Source organism: Marmota flaviventris, chromosome 8 (assembly GCF_047511675.1).
Source record: "Marmota flaviventris isolate mMarFla1 chromosome 8, mMarFla1.hap1, whole genome shotgun sequence".
Classification (NCBI taxonomy): Eukaryota; Metazoa; Chordata; class Mammalia; order Rodentia; family Sciuridae; genus Marmota; species Marmota flaviventris.
This window is the reverse complement of record NC_092505.1, coordinates 2,978,076-2,994,132: the sequence shown is the minus strand read 5'-3', so window position 1 is coordinate 2,994,132 and position 16,057 is coordinate 2,978,076. Positions and strand designations below refer to the sequence as shown.

The 16,057-nt window shown below is 58.1% G+C and overlaps 1 protein-coding gene across 7 annotated transcripts in view; it reads left to right on the top strand.

Moving 5' to 3' along the window:
• Slc37a1 (solute carrier family 37 member 1) overlaps positions 1–16,057 on the top strand; it is a 55,533-nt gene that overhangs the window by 34,446 nt on the left and 5,030 nt on the right. For 5 of the 7 annotated variants that reach the window (XM_071615008.1, XM_071615009.1, XM_071615007.1 and 2 more), the window contains 7 exons: positions 3,987–4,067; positions 7,747–7,878; positions 9,881–9,971; positions 11,428–11,490; positions 11,943–12,028; positions 12,838–12,886; positions 13,242–13,881. In XM_071615008.1, the coding sequence (XP_071471109.1) occupies positions 3,987–4,067; positions 7,747–7,878; positions 9,881–9,971; positions 11,428–11,490; positions 11,943–12,028; positions 12,838–12,886; positions 13,242–13,702 (963 nt within the window). In that variant the 3' untranslated portion in view covers positions 13,703–13,881. The other 2 variants (XM_027929194.2, XM_027929196.3) reach the window with 1 other exon arrangement.

Here is a 16,057-nt window from a genome sequence, read left to right as displayed (position 1 = left end):
TCAGAGCCAGCCCCTAGGAGTCCGCAGAGCAGGCCTGGGCCCCGGGAGGTTCTTCTCCCGCGGTGTGCGTGCACCCGGGCTGCCACCTCTGCTTTATTTTGCTCTTCGAATCTTCTCTGAGCAGTTCACTGAGCTCGCATGGAGCCCAGGTGCCCGCAGGGCATGGGACAGCCTGGTCCTAGGGCATGGCTCCTCTTCCTCTTCCCCTCCCTGTCCCTGGGGCTGCTCCTTGGGTCATGGAGAAGTTGGCGTGATTCTGGGGACATTGCATCAGCTTCTGCAGACGGCCAGCGCTCCCTCTTCTAAGAACATGTCCCACTGAGTGCCCCGTCTTGCCACACAGTCCTGACACAGCCCCAGCAAGGAGGGAGGCAGCCTGGCCCACCCAGAGTGCTGTTCCTCTGTGTGGCGGGGGGCAGGTAGGAAGCAGGCCACCAGGAAGACCTTTGAGCTGACTGGCTCTGAGGGAGCTGTGTTCTGAGGTGTTAGTTCATGATGTGGTCCTTATTTTTTCCAATATTTTAGAGTTTTTGTTATGGAAATTTAAAAACCTAAAAAAGTTAAAATAATTACAGGATGAACTTTAGGATTTCCAAAACAGTCTGGGAAAAGAACAAAGTTGGAAGAACAATCGCCCTGATTTCAGTGCTCCCTGCAGTGCTGCCGGAACTGAGCAGACGCACAGTGGGTGGGACTGAGAAGCCCAGAGAGGACCTCGTCCTGGTGGGCAGTCGATGTGACAGGAGCACTGGGCGTCCAGCGAGTGAGGGTCATCACAACACAGGCGCTGGGACAGAGGCACCACACCATAAGTTAAAGTGGACCAGGGACCTAAATAGGAGCTAAAACCCTTGGCAGAAAACAAGGAGTGCGTCTTCATGACTTCAGGCCAAGCCTCCTCTGAGCACTTCACTGAGCTCGCGCGGGGCCCGTTGCCCTCACCCTCTCCGCGGGCCACCTCCTGGTGTGCCCTCGGGTGTGACGCCAAGCGTGCAGGGGTGTACCTGTCCCGTTTCTGTTGTGAGTAACACAATACTGTGGCCGGGTGAGTGTTAAGACAGAGGTTATTAGTGCCCTTGGCTCTGGGGTGCAAGGTCGAGGGCTGCCTCTGGCAGCAGCCTTCCTGCTGGTAGATCCCGCAGCACCAGGCAGGGCAAGGGTCAGCCTGCCTGTGTATGAGTCCTCGGGAAGCCATCAGGATTCCGTTGTGGGGCTCCGCCCGATGGCCTCATCTCGCCCCAGTCACCCCTCCCGGGCCCCTCCTCCAAACAGCACAGTTAGGTCCAGTTTCCACACTCAGATACCTCGCAGTGCAGCTGGACTTCAACAGGCAGCGCCTAAGGGACACACCCAAGCCACGCACAGAATCAAAACTTGCATCATTCCAAGGGAACCACCCAGAAAGTGAAAGCACAGCTCCACAGAACGGGGAGGGAAATATTTCCAAATCATGTCTGATAAGGGACTGTACCTGCATATATAAAGAGCTGTTAAAAACCAGGAATCGAACAACAAGCCAGTTAGCCAGGAACAACGGGGGTGCACACCTCTAGTCCCAGCAACTTGGGGGCTGCAGCCAGAGGGTAGCAAGTTCAAAGCCAGCCTCAGCAACTTAGCAAAGCCCTATCTCAAAAGATTAAAAGGGCTGGGGCTGGGGCTTAGTGGTAAAGTACCCCTGGGTTCAATCCTAGTACCAAAAAAAAAAAAAAAGACAACCAAGTTAAAAAGTGGTGCAAGGATCCAAACAGACATTTCTCCTAGGAAGGTATACAAGTGGTCCGTGAACACACGAATAGCTGCTCAGCATCACCAGCCATCAGGAAAATGTGCTCAGAACCACTGAGGTGCATCCACACCCCACGGGATGGCTGGGATCAGCGACAGACAAAACGTGTCCCTGAGGTGGGAGCTCACTGCCGTGCAGGTGTGAATGGCCTCGCGTGGGGACCAGCCCTGCGGTTCCTTGAAGAGTCAGGTGTAGGCTTGCGTGTGGCAGCAGTGCCACTCCCCAGAACCTCCCCAGGGAGAGAGCTCGTGTCCTCCATAAAGCTTGCTCGCGGATGTTACTGCATGATGTGTAGTAGCCACAACATGGTCGCAGCTGCAGTGTGCCGGCTGGTGAGCAGCTGAATAGAGCACAGGGTGCAGGGCAGCTGGGAGCTGAGCACCCACACACACTCCACGGTGAACCCCCCAGCCCCGTGCACGTCCCAGTGCCGTGCCACTCAGCTGCGCCCAGCCCCCGTGTGAAATGTCCAGAAGAGTCAACTCGAGAAACGGAGAGCAGATGGGTGGGCGCAGGGCGGCAGGGCCTGGGGGCAGGAGGGTCTGCTCCTGAAGGTGACAAATCTGTTGTGAGATGGGCGTGGTGATGGTTGTGAACTCTGAGCTGCACCCTCCAGTTGAGCTTGAATGATGCCCTCACCGTGCCGCCTCCTGGTGCTGCCGTGGGTTTTAAGGCCCAGGTGTTCTCTGTTACCACACCCGTCAGTGCCCGGGCTGTGGCACGCGGGGTTCTGTGTGGTACTTAAACAGGTCCAAGCACGGTCTGTCCGCCCCTTGGCCAGCATGTCCCTGGAGCCTCTCATTGATAGGTCGCTGTGTTTATTTTTCTGTTGAGGAAAGCGTGTTTGTCCTGTGGGGTTACCCACATCAGGGGCTTCATGGCCACGTCCCCGGGTGCTTCTAGCATGCTCCTCTGTCCCCATGTCCTGCAAACTGGTAGCCATGGTCCAGCCCAGAACTGAATTTCCCAACAAGTTTTCCTTTCAACTGAATCACAAGAACTGTGAATTGGAGGCTGGGGGTTGTTTCCTGTCTGCCTCAAGTCGGAGGATGCTAATGAAGCAATGTGTCTCTGCATCGGCCTCCTGCTGCTGAGGAGCTGTTGGGATTGGTCCTTCCGGTTCATCCTGCTCTCTGTGTTATTTAGGTTTATGGCATCTGTGAGGGACCCCAATCTAGGGCCCGTGTTAGGGCTTTGACAGATTTAATGCTGTTATCTCCAAGCAGAAGGGAAACGCACAGCCTTCTACCGAAACCAGGTGGAGAGGTACTTCTGTCTTGCCTCACCAAGTCGAGAGGTAGCCAGCCGCCCAGGGTGAGCCACGTCCCAGGGTTGAGGGACCCAGGCTCCTGCCACTGCTGTACCCCTGGGCATGGGTTTCAGGCCAAGATGGTCCACCCCGAGCCGTCCTAACAGTGCCTGGCACAAAGTGGAGGCTTAATAACTGTGAGTGAATGAGCGGGTGGTCAGTCCAGATGGGGGCTGGACTCCAGCTGTGTCATCTGTGTCCTGGCCAGTGGGAAGGAGCGCAGGCCCCTTCCCTTCCCGGACACTTCCTCAGGGCTCCTCACTGCTGTGCCTAGCTGTCCCCCGGAGCTGCAGAGGGGCTGTGGGATGGGCTTTGCCTTGAGCCCATGTCCCTGACTGAAAGGCCTGGGCTTTGTCCACAGGGAAGAGGACGTACATGCATGCTGGCTTTGAGAGCAGGCCAGCCCCTGCCTCTGACTGGCCTGGCGAGGGGACACACCGGGTCCTTGCCTGACCTGGGCATTTCCCTTGCAGGCACTAAGCCCAGGCTTCCTCAGAAGGGCTGTCGCCCCGTTTCAGATGGGGGTCCGCAGAGCCCTGCATGCAACGTGGGTCTGGTGGTCCACCTGACAGTGACAGCAGCTCCAGCCAGCTTGTCTCTGGACCCCTGGGACGCTGCCTGGCCCCCATAGCAGGTGGCCCTCATCGGGTGTCCCTCCCTCACCCCTGCGTCTCCGTCTGTTCTTTAAGAAAGGAGTTTATTTTCACCTTCTGTGGTCCGAGACTCTGGAGGTGAAATTGAACTACTCTCCAGCCCATTGTTTTATTTGAACTATTTCTCGTATTTTCTTTGTCGTGTTTGTGGGGACAGGAGGTATCCTTGCCACGGTAAAGGTAGCTGAATTTCTGGCTGTTGATTGAATAACTGCTCTAACTACGTTTTTCCTCCCAGCACTCCAAAGGCTACGAGAACACAGTGGACAGATTCAGACTCCACAAGCCAGTCCTGCACGGCGAGAAGAGCAGGCCTCTGGTGAGTCGCGCAGCGCGGGCTGCAGGCCCTAAGGTCCTTCGAGCCACAGGGCCGCCCATTCCCCTGGGTGTGCCACCAGCTTCCAGGGTCTTTACAACTTGGACCTCGGAGTTTCACCAGTAAAGCTTGGCCTTCTTTGGCTACTAAGCCAAACCTATTTTATGTTTTAAATCAAACGTGAAAGTGATTCACTCGTTCAACAGCTGTTTCCAGCATTCGGTGTCCCAGCACTGTTCCCTGCTGGGGGGAGGGGAGGTGGGGACAGATGGGAAGTGAGCAGAGGTGAGGCTGTGTGCCGGAGGGCCCCGAGCAGGAGCTCTCTGTTCCCGGGGGCTGCCCTCAACGGGTGGCAGGGTGCAGAGCAGGAGGAGCCCACAGGTCCTGCGCCTCGAGGGGTCGGCAGGGAGCACGCAGGGGTGGATGTGAGCTGCACCCCAGACCCAAGAGCAGGTGGGGGAGAGAGGAAGAGCGTGCGCAGGCGCCCCGCCCTCCCGCCTTGCAGGTGAGGCACAGAGCTGCTGAGCTGCTGCTCTTCTGTGGCACTGGGAGGCTCCTGCCGACACCTGGGGCCTTTACCCTCCCTTCTCCTTCAGGATTCTTCCAGAAGCCCCTCATCCCTGTGACTTAACTGACTGTACTGAGCATCCAGGGCCAGTTCAGACCTGGTTTTAATCCTAGAAACAAGCTATTTTCTTTTTAAATCAAATTGCTTAAAGGCTAAATATATCAACATACTTTTTTCTTTATTTTCTGGGGAAATTTATTTGTGGTGGTTGAAACATTAATAAAGGGAAGCTAATATCTAGTGCTTCGTCTTCCTTGGATCTTAGGGAGTGTGGGCACTGGCTAATGCAATGAAAAATGCTTTAGTCTGTATTCACTGCTGAGTTTATAGGTTTAAAAATCACATCTTAATGTCCACCTGGATGCAGCTCCTGATGTTCCTACAGATTGATTGACCTTCTCCTCTGATCTGGACCACAGGCCCTTGTTCTGATGTCCTCATCTGAAACTAGCCTTGCTCTGAGTATAGCTTCCCTCTTTCCTTTTCTGTCCCTTCTATAAAAGCCTATTCGCTAACATGCCACCAAAGTGCCAGTTACATATTTAGAAGCCCAGCAGGTCATTTCAGGCCAAAGGAGATAGGAACAGGGCCAGACGGTTGCTGGCAGCTCGCTGGGCATCCACTCTCAGCAGGCCCCTGCCTCTGCCCCTGGCCCTTGCCCTTGGTTAGGGTCAGCAGGCAGTGTCCCATCAGCATGGCGGGACACCCTGGCTGTTCTCTTGCCCAGAGTGATGCGCGGGCACCGACCTCCCACTTCCCACACAGTGCTGTGGCCTCTGTCGGTGCCGGGCGCATCCTTAGTGGCTGAATGAAGCATCAGGCCAGGGAAGTGAACCCGAGAAGGAGCCAGAGCTCTGGTGTCGCGTGGGCAAGCAGCAAGCCTCCTCTGGTCCTCCTGGGGTTGGTGGTCAATTGCTTGGGATGGTCCTCACGTGCCATCCCTGAGGCCACTGTCCTCCCTAGCCTCTCTGATTGGCTGTGGCTCAGAATAAAAGACACAGGGTGGGCGTGTTCACACTGTGTCATTCCATCTGCACCTTTGGGACAGATGTGTCCCAAGCTCTCCCCTGGTGGCCTTCCTGCAGCATGGTGCAGACAGCTTGGGGCCCTCTTGCGCATGCCCCTCATGTGTGCCTAAGCGTTGATCTGATAGTGTGTCTGTTTTCCTGTCCCCTCCCCTCCTGCACCCGCCCTGCTGGAGATTGGACCCACTGGGTTTTCACAGTAGAGGGCCCTTTGCTCCTCGAAAGGGTAAATCCCGAGAGGGGAGTGCCGTGGTCCGAGCAGCCCCTGCACCCAGCAGGCTCCAAGGCCCTGCATGATTGAAACCTGCTTGAGTAGGGGTCAAGAGTAGGGTCTCTTTGGCCCTGTGTCTTCTTTTCCATCTCCTCCACACTCCAAGGGACTGGGTCTTGGTGACAGGGAAACCCAAAAAGGGTGGCGGGGATGTGGGCGCAGGGCCTGTTCCCCACCGGCACAGAGCTGGGCTCCTCTCTGCTGCAGGAGTTCAGGGCCTGGTCTGTGGCTTTAAGCCCGCCCAGCAGGTGGCGCCCTGGAGCACCCTAGGAGTCCTGGAAGGGCCATGGGGTGGCCCGGCATCTGGGGCTGCTCTGTGGCCCCGGGGCTGGTGTGTGGCTACAGTCCAGAGCGCCCCTTTTTTCATTTTCTGTGTGGCTGCACTTCATCTACCGGCTCACCAACGCCCTGTTTAGAAAGGCCAGGGGTGTCCTGCGGTTCTCAGTCTAGACCCGGGGACCAACCAGCCTGGGCTGCCCCCAAGACTGCTGCAGTAGGGCAGTGCCAGCCTGGCCCCGGGGCTCTTGGGTGCCCAGGAAAGTCCTGGGTGCAGCACGGCGGGTGATGGCGTCTCCTAGCATCGCTCCTGAGAGGGAGTCAACTCCCAAACTCAAAACGCGGCTCCTTGATTTCCTCCACCTTAGGGAGTCGGTGTTGGGAAGCTGCAGGGTTTCACCCCTGGGCTTCACCGCCACACGGAAGCATCAGACTGTCCGGGTCAGTGTGAAGATGTCAGTCAGCCCAGCTCTGGATCCGAGTCCTGGTCAGGGCTCCTAGCCTCTGGGACCACACAGGTCCCGGGCACCTGAGGCCACCACGTGGGAATGCAGCTGCTGCAGCTGCCCCACCACCACCACCTTTTCCCTAATTTCTGTGTCTCCCTGAGGGAACTCTAAGTACCAGGGGTAGGTGTGAAGTGCGTCACCATTTTCATTTCTTGTTCTTTTTGAGGATTTTTATTGTATTTAGAATCCGGCTCCCATAGGTCACAGGGAGATAAATACAATAAAACCTCTTTGATGTTGCAAAAAGTCTAAAACACAGAGAAGTATCTCTTGTTCAGTGCTTTACCTTCCAGTGCAGCCATGAAGAGACTCTCCAGATCAGCCTCGTTCTGACTTCAGACTCCTCCCTGACGTGGGGGTCCTCTTCTACACTTTAACAAGTGCATACTTTGTCCCTTAGGAATGCTCAGAATATGATAAAACACAAAAATCAGAATTGGTTTATGAATTTTAAAATAATACTGCTTCTGATAATATATGTCCATTGTGAACTCCTTAAAAAATTCAGGATTATATAAAGAATTTCTTACCTACATTTCCTTCAGGGACAACCCTTGTTTAGATTTTAACTTTTTTCTGTCTAGACAAAGATCCTGTAGTTAAGTACCTACCCAGCAGGATACAAGCATTCTTTGAGATCATAATGAGAGTGTTATTATTTCATGTGCTGAAGTATTTTCCTATGTTGTTAAACATCTTCTAACCTTCTTTAAGAACTTCAAGGTGTGCCGTTTATGAGGACAAACTGTATTGACCAACATTTCTCCGCAGTTGCGCAACATTTATTTTATCCTGTAAACATTTCTTCACTTTTCACGTTTTTCTCAGACTGCTAGAATGTCTAGATCAAAGGATTTTGTGTTTCACAGTGTTTCATAAAACACGATCATAAAGCAGTGGCCGTGGTGGGACGGTCATCATGTCCCCGAGTGGTGCCGGACGGCGTCACCGAGTGCTTAGGGCGCTGTCTCTCTGCAGCCAGACCTGCCAGCTGATGACACCTGTGTTTTTTCTCTAACGGACCCTCACCCAGGACCCAGAGATGCAGTGCTTACTGATGGCTGACGGGAAGAGTTCCATCTGCCCGAGCCACGTCGTCGTCCTGCCAGGGGACAGCGGGAACAGCATGACCGCCATCAGCTTCACGGGGGCCTTGAGAATCCCGGTAAGTACCTGCCGGGATGCTAACTAAGAAGGCGGGTGGCAAGTGGGGGTGGCACCGGAGCTTCAGGGCCAGGTGTGGCTGCAGGAGTGCTTAGTTGCATGCTACTATTTCCATTGGTTGAAATTAGCTATTCCATTCGGAGAGTCAGGGATTTCCTAGACAAGTGAGACTCCGGGTCTTCACTTGGAGAACAGATTCTGGCTGCCCCTGAGGCCCCCTCTCTCTCCCTGGCCCCAGCCAGCCCTGGGGCTCTGACCTTCCTCCCGACGGCCTCAGTGTGACCTGGGGAGGGACCTCACCTGTGCCTGGTCCATGGCACCAGGCGGGTCCAGCTCCGTCTTCTCCCCCTCTGAAGTGCCTCAGCAGCACAAGCCATGCCGGCCCTGGGTGCCAGCAGGAGGATGCGGAGTCGGGGTGTGGAGACCGAGGGGAGTGCCTGAGAGAGGAGCCGTCGGGCCTCAGTGTCTGGACATGGTCCTGGTCTACAGATTTCCTTGGGTTGGCCCTGGGGCCGCTGTCCGTGGTGGCAGTGTCCTGTGCTGGCAGTCTGCCTGCATGGGGAGACTCCAGGACAAGGCTGTGTACGCAGGGGGAGGCAGGGGCGCGGTGGTGAGAGCTCTTGGTGTCTTCTCATTTCTCCTGTTCAGTTCACGGGCTCGCTCAGCCGTGAGGACAGGGAAGGCAGCGTCCCTCCCAGGGCTGGAGGCCACGCAGGCCAAGGCCAAGAGCAGAAGCAGGGGACACAGCAGCACCCGCCCCAGGGCCGCTTTCAACGCAGCCAGAGCATGTGGGGAATGAGTGGCCCCACTCAGAGGGACAGGGAGGAGCCAGGGATGGGAACGGTGTGACCCAGAACTGAAAAGTCAAGAGAATTAAAGGACAAGAACTGCTGCTTCAGGACAGAGGGTGCCACCAGGGCCCCCAGGAAACCGGGTCCACAGCAGTGAACCTGGGGCGGCCTCTAGCCAGTGGGAAACACCGGGGCTCAGGCCTGGCCACCTGATCATGGGAAGGCCTCTGCCGGCAGCCCGTGGAGATGGGACGTTACGTGAAATCAGTTTTAAGATTGTGTTAGTAACAGCCGAGGGTTCTCGGTGCCTGACTGTGTGCCACCCCTAACCCTGATGCCCTACACGGGGTCCGGGAGCCGGCCCAGCCCTCGGCCACTACTGCCCGGCTCTGTGGCCCTGCCCTTTGAGCCTCCTCTTCCCCATCGTAACCTGGCTTCCCACCTGCAGCGATCTGAGGACCAAGGGAGATGGTTCAGTTACAACACTGAGCAGCGCGCCAGGCACCGGGTCAGGACGCAGGGGACACTGTGTCCTCACAGGGGACATGCCCTCACACAGCGTGCCCAAGGAGCCACCCCGCTGGCTAGAGGGGTGGAGGGGTGGAGGGGTGGAGTGGTGATGGATGATGGCATGCGCAGACATCATGGCAGTCAGCACCAAAGCATCTTTGGGATTCTCACGTGTTCCAAGTGGGATCTGGAGTCACTGTGTCACAGGTGCCACCACTGTGTCATGGGCTCCCAGAACCCACCCAACTCCAAGCCTCGGTGCACTCGCCACTGCCCTGCGTCTTCCACAGCATCCATGGTTTGTGCTGTGACCAGCAGATGCCGTAGCCTGGAGACAGGGGGGCTGTCCAGGGTGTCCTGGCTGTTGTAATTCACAGTGACTTCAGGGAAGACGCAGACATTAAATGCTCAAAAGCAGGTGGATGGCCCAGGCCGTGCCCCGTGAGACTCCTGTACTCCTGAGTGCACCAGGCAGTATGGGATGCGTACAGCAGGGTGCAGTCCATCGACCCCACTCTGCCGTGAAGACGGCCCTCCCCTTGACAGGCAGCTGGGCTCCCTCGGCACTTGTGGTCCTGTGGGGTGGGTGGCCCTCTTCCAGGAGGCCCCGGGTTTCCCAGGCGTGGAGTGGCTCTTCCTCGGTTGCCTGCGGCAGTCCTGCTCTGAGTCTGCCTGTGGTCTCACCAGCTTGCTCTCTTGCAGGGTGTGATTGAGTTCTCTCTCTGCTTGCTCTTTGCCAAGCTGGTCAGCTACACTTTCCTCTTTTGGCTCCCGCTGTACATCACCAGCGTGGGTGAGTATGCAGTCCATTCCAGGCACTGACAGCTTTGAACCCCGCGAACTGGTGCCTGGAGATGGCCGTGCACCATGACCCCAGGGCCAACGTGGCGACAGGCAGCCCAGCCGGAGGGAGTTTGGAGATCAAGTTCTGTTGTCCTACTAATAACCTTCCTGGGGTTTAAAGGGTTGAGTGTTCTGTCCCAGCTCTGGCCCCTAATTCCATGGGGTGCTTCCTATTCTGGGCAGCCTGCATTTAAATCTGGGCCACGTTGGACTTTGGAACCAGTGGGCCATGAGGGATCCAGATAATAAGCCCTTAATAGTCTGGCCTGGAAATTGCCTCTGGGAGGTGCATTCTGATTCGAGGGCAGACTGACCGTGTTGTGTCTCTGGAGTCCAGCAGTGGCTGAAGCTGTGGGTTATGACAGAACCTCCCCGGAGTACAACTCGCACCCCATGTAGACACGCAGGATGACAAGGGGGGCCTCAGCAGCCCGGGAGAGGGGCCTGTGGAGGAGGTGGAGCCCTGTGGACAGGGTGGGGTGTCTCTGCAGCACCCCACGCCCCCGTCCCAGAGGGCCTGGGGAAGCAAGAAGGAGAAGCCACTAGGGGAGAGGCAGTCTTGGAGGAGCCGGGGTGGGGAGCTTGAGGATGTGGGAGGGTTGGAGGGAGCAGAGCAGGTGCAGGTGGTCTCTGAGGGTAGAGGTTGGAGAGCCTGAGGTTCTGGAGCCAGTAGATGTGAGGGGAGCTCAGGGTCAGGGAGGATCTGTCCATCACACTCCTAGAAGGACCAGCCTGCAGGGTGGCGGACAGAGGGTGGGTGCAGGCTGCAAGGAGCTCCCTGAGGCTCCCTCCCCGATGACCCCCCTCGTTCCAACAGGAGCACAGCACAGGCCAAAGGGCAGGCCCTTGACGGGAGGCCATGCACTTTCTTTCTCCTTATTCCCATGTGACAGCACAGGGTGACACTTCTCAGACTCAGATCTCACACTGCTGGCCTGGCCAGTTTGAGTGACTGAAAAAAGCTGAGTTCCCTGCATGTGACAGCAGGACTTGCCCATGCTGCCCAGCCTCCTTGAAGCACAGAGCTGTGGGGTCTAGAGGAGACCCTGAGGCCTCTGTCTTGCTCTGGGGCCCGGAAGGCCTGGTCCCTGCCGTGTACCGGGCGTGCGTGGCAACACTCCTGTTTGGCCCGAGGCACAGGCCAGCTTCCCAGGCTCTCCTGTCCTGAGCCGATGGCCCTTTGTGCCGTCCTGCACTGCCAACTGGAGGCAGGTGGTCACAAGGCTGGACCGGCCACTCTGGGCTTGGGCTGGCCACTCTGAGCTTGGGCTAGGAGTATCGTCAGCCGCTGTATGGCTTTTTTGTTCTTTTTTAAGTGGAGGTAAATTGCTCCTTGACGTAAGTGGCACTTGGGGGCAGATTCCCCTGGGGCTCCTCCGGAGCTCACAGTCCGCTCGTTTTGACAGACCACCTCGATGCCAAGAAAGCCGGCGAGCTCTCCACCTTGTTCGACGTGGGCGGGATCTTCGGTGAGTTCGTCGCCAGCTGTTCTCTTTGGGAGTATCTAACCTTGCTGTTCACACCCATGAGTCAGTTTGCTGCTGGGAGGGATCTATGGACCCGAGTGAGCTCAGCCATCACTCTGGGGGGACCTCCATCTTCCAGGCCCTGCCTCTGTCCTTCAACAAGCTGCCCTCAGAAATGGCAGCCCCAGGCACGTGAGGAGAGGCAGTATTTGTACCCTAGCAAGTGAAGGGGCTTCCTGGTTGGCCTAAAAACCTCAACCCGGACCCTAGGGTTCCTCCAGTGCTCACATGGAACCCTACCGGGCGAGGCCTGTAGGGGCACAGACCCCTGAAGGCCACCTGTGGCCAAGGAGCACAGAGCCAGGAGGAGACCGTTCTGGCTCCCGCCGTTCCCTTCCCTCCGGAGCAGCCCAGGCCTGGGCGTTGGCCCCTCAGCCCGTCCCTGTCTGTGGCAGGTGGGATTCTGGCGGGTGTCATCTCCGACCGGCTGGAGAAGCGGGCCTCCACCTGTGGCCTGATGCTGCTGCTCGCGGCCCCCACGGTAAGGCTCCGCTTCCCTCCCGCGAGCCTCCCCGTGGCAGCACAGCGCTCCCCTCTGGCCGAGGTCTCGTACTGACTGCTGTCTTGGGGTCCCCCCCCTCCTGCCCTTGCTGTCCCTCTCCCAAGACAAGCTTCCTCCAGCCCTGAGGACCCAGGGCCTTCCCAAACCCCAGGCTTGCTGGCCCCATCACACCGGTCTCATTCTGCTCCTTACGTCCTCAGTTGCTCATGACCTTGAGCAAGTGACCTCTCTCTGTGCCTCAGTTTCCTCATCTGAAAACCAGGGGTGACGGTGGCACTGCCTCTCTGACTAAAGATCCAGTGAAGTGCTGGCCGGTCATTGCTGTGTTCTGATGTCTTAGAGGCCACTCTGTCACCACCTTGCAGTCTAGCCATTTGTCCACCTGCCTTTCCACTGTCCCCAAAATAAGGCCTAGTTCTCAGTCAACCTGGGGCCATGGACATTCAAGGAATATTCAGGTGCCCCCTGCCATCCCTGGGTGCAGCTGCTCAGGTGGGCAACCCAAGTCGGCAGTTAAGACCTTCCATCCGGGAGCTCAGAGGAAGCTGCCCAGTGTGGCCATCAGCACCAGCTCTGAGCCCACCCTGCGGGTGACCCCGGGACCCCAGAGCTTGGTCCAGAGCCCACACACCTGGGGTGGGCTGGTGCCCCACCGGCACTGTCTTCAGGCGGGGGCGTGGCCGTGATTTCGGGGACCCCACTCTTGGGGTGCTGGCTTTAGGACACAGGGACCTGCGTGCCCTGCGGCGCTCCCAGTAAGCCCCATTTCCCGTCCCCTCCCCGTCCAGCTCTACGTCTTCTCCTCCGTCAGCAAGATGGGCCTGGAGGCCACCATAGGTGAGTGAGCCTTTGCTGCTCTTCTCTCCTCCACACGCATCTTTGACCCCACAACTTGGGGGACAGAAACCCAGGAGCTTTGGGCTGGTGTAACTGGAGCACATGGTGTGGCTAATAGGCCTGCGTCCCGTGGGGTGAGACCCGGGACTCCTGCCCCCAGGGTGGTAGGCCTGGTGTCGGCAGGTGTGAGTGGTGGGGAGAGCTCGGGGCAGCAGTGGGACCCCAGCCAGCCTGTGAGAGTCAGCCCGGCGCGCTCTTGGGCTGTGGCAAGAGGCCAAGCAGCTTGTGTGCTCAGCCTGGGGACAGGGCAGGCCCTTCCACTAGCCTTCTAGCTGGCCTCTCGGCCCTCACCCAGAGCAGCAGCATGAAGTCAGAGGACCGTTGGACTTCCTGCCAGCAGCACCTGCAAGTTACTCCCTGGCCCTTGGGAGACATGCTGACAAGTCTGCAAGTGGTGCTGGGGGGACGTGGGGTATGTGCAACCCCCTTCAGAGTCACCCAGAAAGCAGTCACCCAGAATGCCCGCTCTCCTGTGCGCCAGAGCCCGGCTTGGGAACGTGGGCCTGTGGCAGTTCAGGACAGACCTTGTGGCTCGTGGAGTGGCACATATGTCTCGCGAGTGCACAGCCTTGTGGTGAGAGGACACCCCTAAGACAAAGCTGTCCTGGGTGCAGCCTCGCCTGGCACAGACCCCGCGTGGCCTGGGCTCAGCCTCCAGGGCCTCACTCCTCACACTGCCAGCAGCTGCTGCCCATGGAGAGTGGGACCCCAAGCCCCAGGTCCCCTGAAGAGGAGCCCAGATCTTTAGGGACTTAGCAGATGTACCTCTGGGCAAGGGCAGAGGGGGCCATTCAGCTGCCGGCCTGGAGGCACCCCGGACCAAACAGCCCCTCCCTGCACCCTCTGACACTCGAGGAATGCGTCCCGCAGGTCACTGGGCTGGGCTGGCTCTCCCCAGGGACTCCTTTCTCCTCTGAATCTCCCTCTGCTTCCCACAGCCATGCTGCTCCTCAGCGGGGCCCTGGTCAGCGGACCCTACGCGCTCATCACCACCGCTGTCTCTGCTGACCTGGTGAGTGACCCTGCACCCCCTCCACAGAGGAAAACGCCGTGCAGCAGAGCAGGGGTCGATTGCCACCTGTGTGTGAGTGTGCTGCCTGTGCACTAGAGAGTCCCTGCTGCTGGCCCTCTGCCACCCTCTCCCTGGGTCCTGGGCAGGTTGGCCCAAGAGATCCCCCCTTTGGAGCCATGAAAAGCCCCATGAGCTTTTTGCTCCCCAGAGAAGTGGAAGGGCCTGTCCCGATGAGTCAGCAGAGAGAGCAGCGCAGCGGATGGGGAGGCCTGGGCTTGGTCCTCTTCACCCTGTCAGTGTCCCCCCAGGGCCAGCCTGCCCTGGCCACCTCGTGTTGAGTGTGTTGCCGAAGCTGCCCGTGTGAAGCCTGTTCTTGGATGTGCATAGCCGGCAGGCTCACATCTGTGGGTGTGGAAGATTCTGGAAGGATCCACACCAGATCTCCAGCACTGGTCACCCACGCAGGACAGTGGCCGAGGAGGGACCTGGACTGCTTCTCTTAGACCAAAACAGCGGGTGCCTGGCCGCGGGTGCCTTCCATCCTCCACTGGGTGCACATCCCTCAGCTCCCTTGTGCTTTCTTAGGTGCTGTTCATGTCCGTGGCACGGGGCTCCTGAGCCCTGCTCTTCCTTACTGTCCCCAGTGTGTGCCACATGTGGAGCTGTCAAAAGCCAGATCTCCTGCCTGCCGCCCCATGGGCCTCGCTGGGTCCCAGCTTGGGTCTCCTGACTGTCCTGGTCCCCTCTTCCTGGCCCTCTGCATCGTCACGTTGACTTTAGGCACTGCGGTGACATCTGGCATGTGTCACAGAACAGCCCTGGCTGTGGAGAGTCTGGGTGTCACAGTGATGCTCATGCTAGAGTGGCACGAGGTGGAGGTGTCCCACGTAGCCATGTGGGGCCTCGTGAAGAGGACACCATGATAGCTGATTAGAAGAGCGCCCTGGGAGTTCTGGGAGTCGGATGCCGTGGCCGGTATTTCCAGGACTCCTGTGTCCTGGAGATCCTGACCTGGTTGGCTTCCCAGGGTTGGCGCAGCCGGGAGCATGGGGGCGTGTATGTGTGTGTGTGTGTGTGTGGTTGGCAGGCCCTGGAGTGCATTCTGCATGTGACTGGGCCAAGGCAACCGGAGCCTCACGTTCCTTTTCCCCTCTTCTAGGGCACTCACAAGAGTCTGAAAGGGAACGCTCACGCCCTGTCCACCGTGACAGCCATCATCGACGGCACCGGGTCTGTAGGTACGCAGCAAGGCCACCCAGAGCCCGTCTTACCTGACAGGTGTTCAGGGTTCCAAGGGCCAATGTCAGGACTGACTGGCTCCTAAAATCTGAGCAGCCCAGGGTGTAAAGAGGGGAGATACAAATCATGCAGTAAAACACTTCTTTCTTGATTCTCTTCAAATGAGGGACACCAGGAGTGGCTAGTGAAGGGAGGTGACGCCTCCTCTGTGAGCGGAGATGCCCTGTCCCCTCCAACACCCTCTGGGCTGGGTAGGAGAATAAGTCTTGTTCTGATCCCCTTTTGCCACAAGGGAGGAAGGTGAGGTCCGCCGGGCTACTCCCTGGCCTGGCTCCTCTGCAGTCACCTGCTCGGAGCCGCCACGCCCACCTTAGCTTGGTTGCCCTTAGTCGGAGGTCTGACGGGGTCTGACTGCAGCCTTGCCAGCCCCTTGGGCCACGCTGCCTGCTGGAGCACACGGGGCCTGGGAAACGGTCACCATGGAGACAGCACGCGCCAGTCCTCCACTGCGTCTCAGTCATTGTCTCTGCCCACGTGCGCCACCCGAGAGACAAAGGCAAAGAAAGACCAAGGGAGACACGGAGCCTCGGCAGGCACCCGGCGTGTCCATTAGGCGTGGGCGTCCAGGAGCGCGCGGGGTTGAGGTCATGGCCAAGCTCGCTGGTTGCAGTGGGCACCTTCTCACAGTCCAAGGCCAGGACTCTAGTGGCCCAAGTCTCCGTGCTTCATGCCCAGTGGGCATAGGGTGTCATGTCCACACCTTTCACACAGAGCAACTGAGTTTGCCTTGCGTTTTCCACTTGATTCTTATCAAAGCAAAGCATAAGGGGACCCGCAGCCCCACCCTCCTGCCCCAGCCT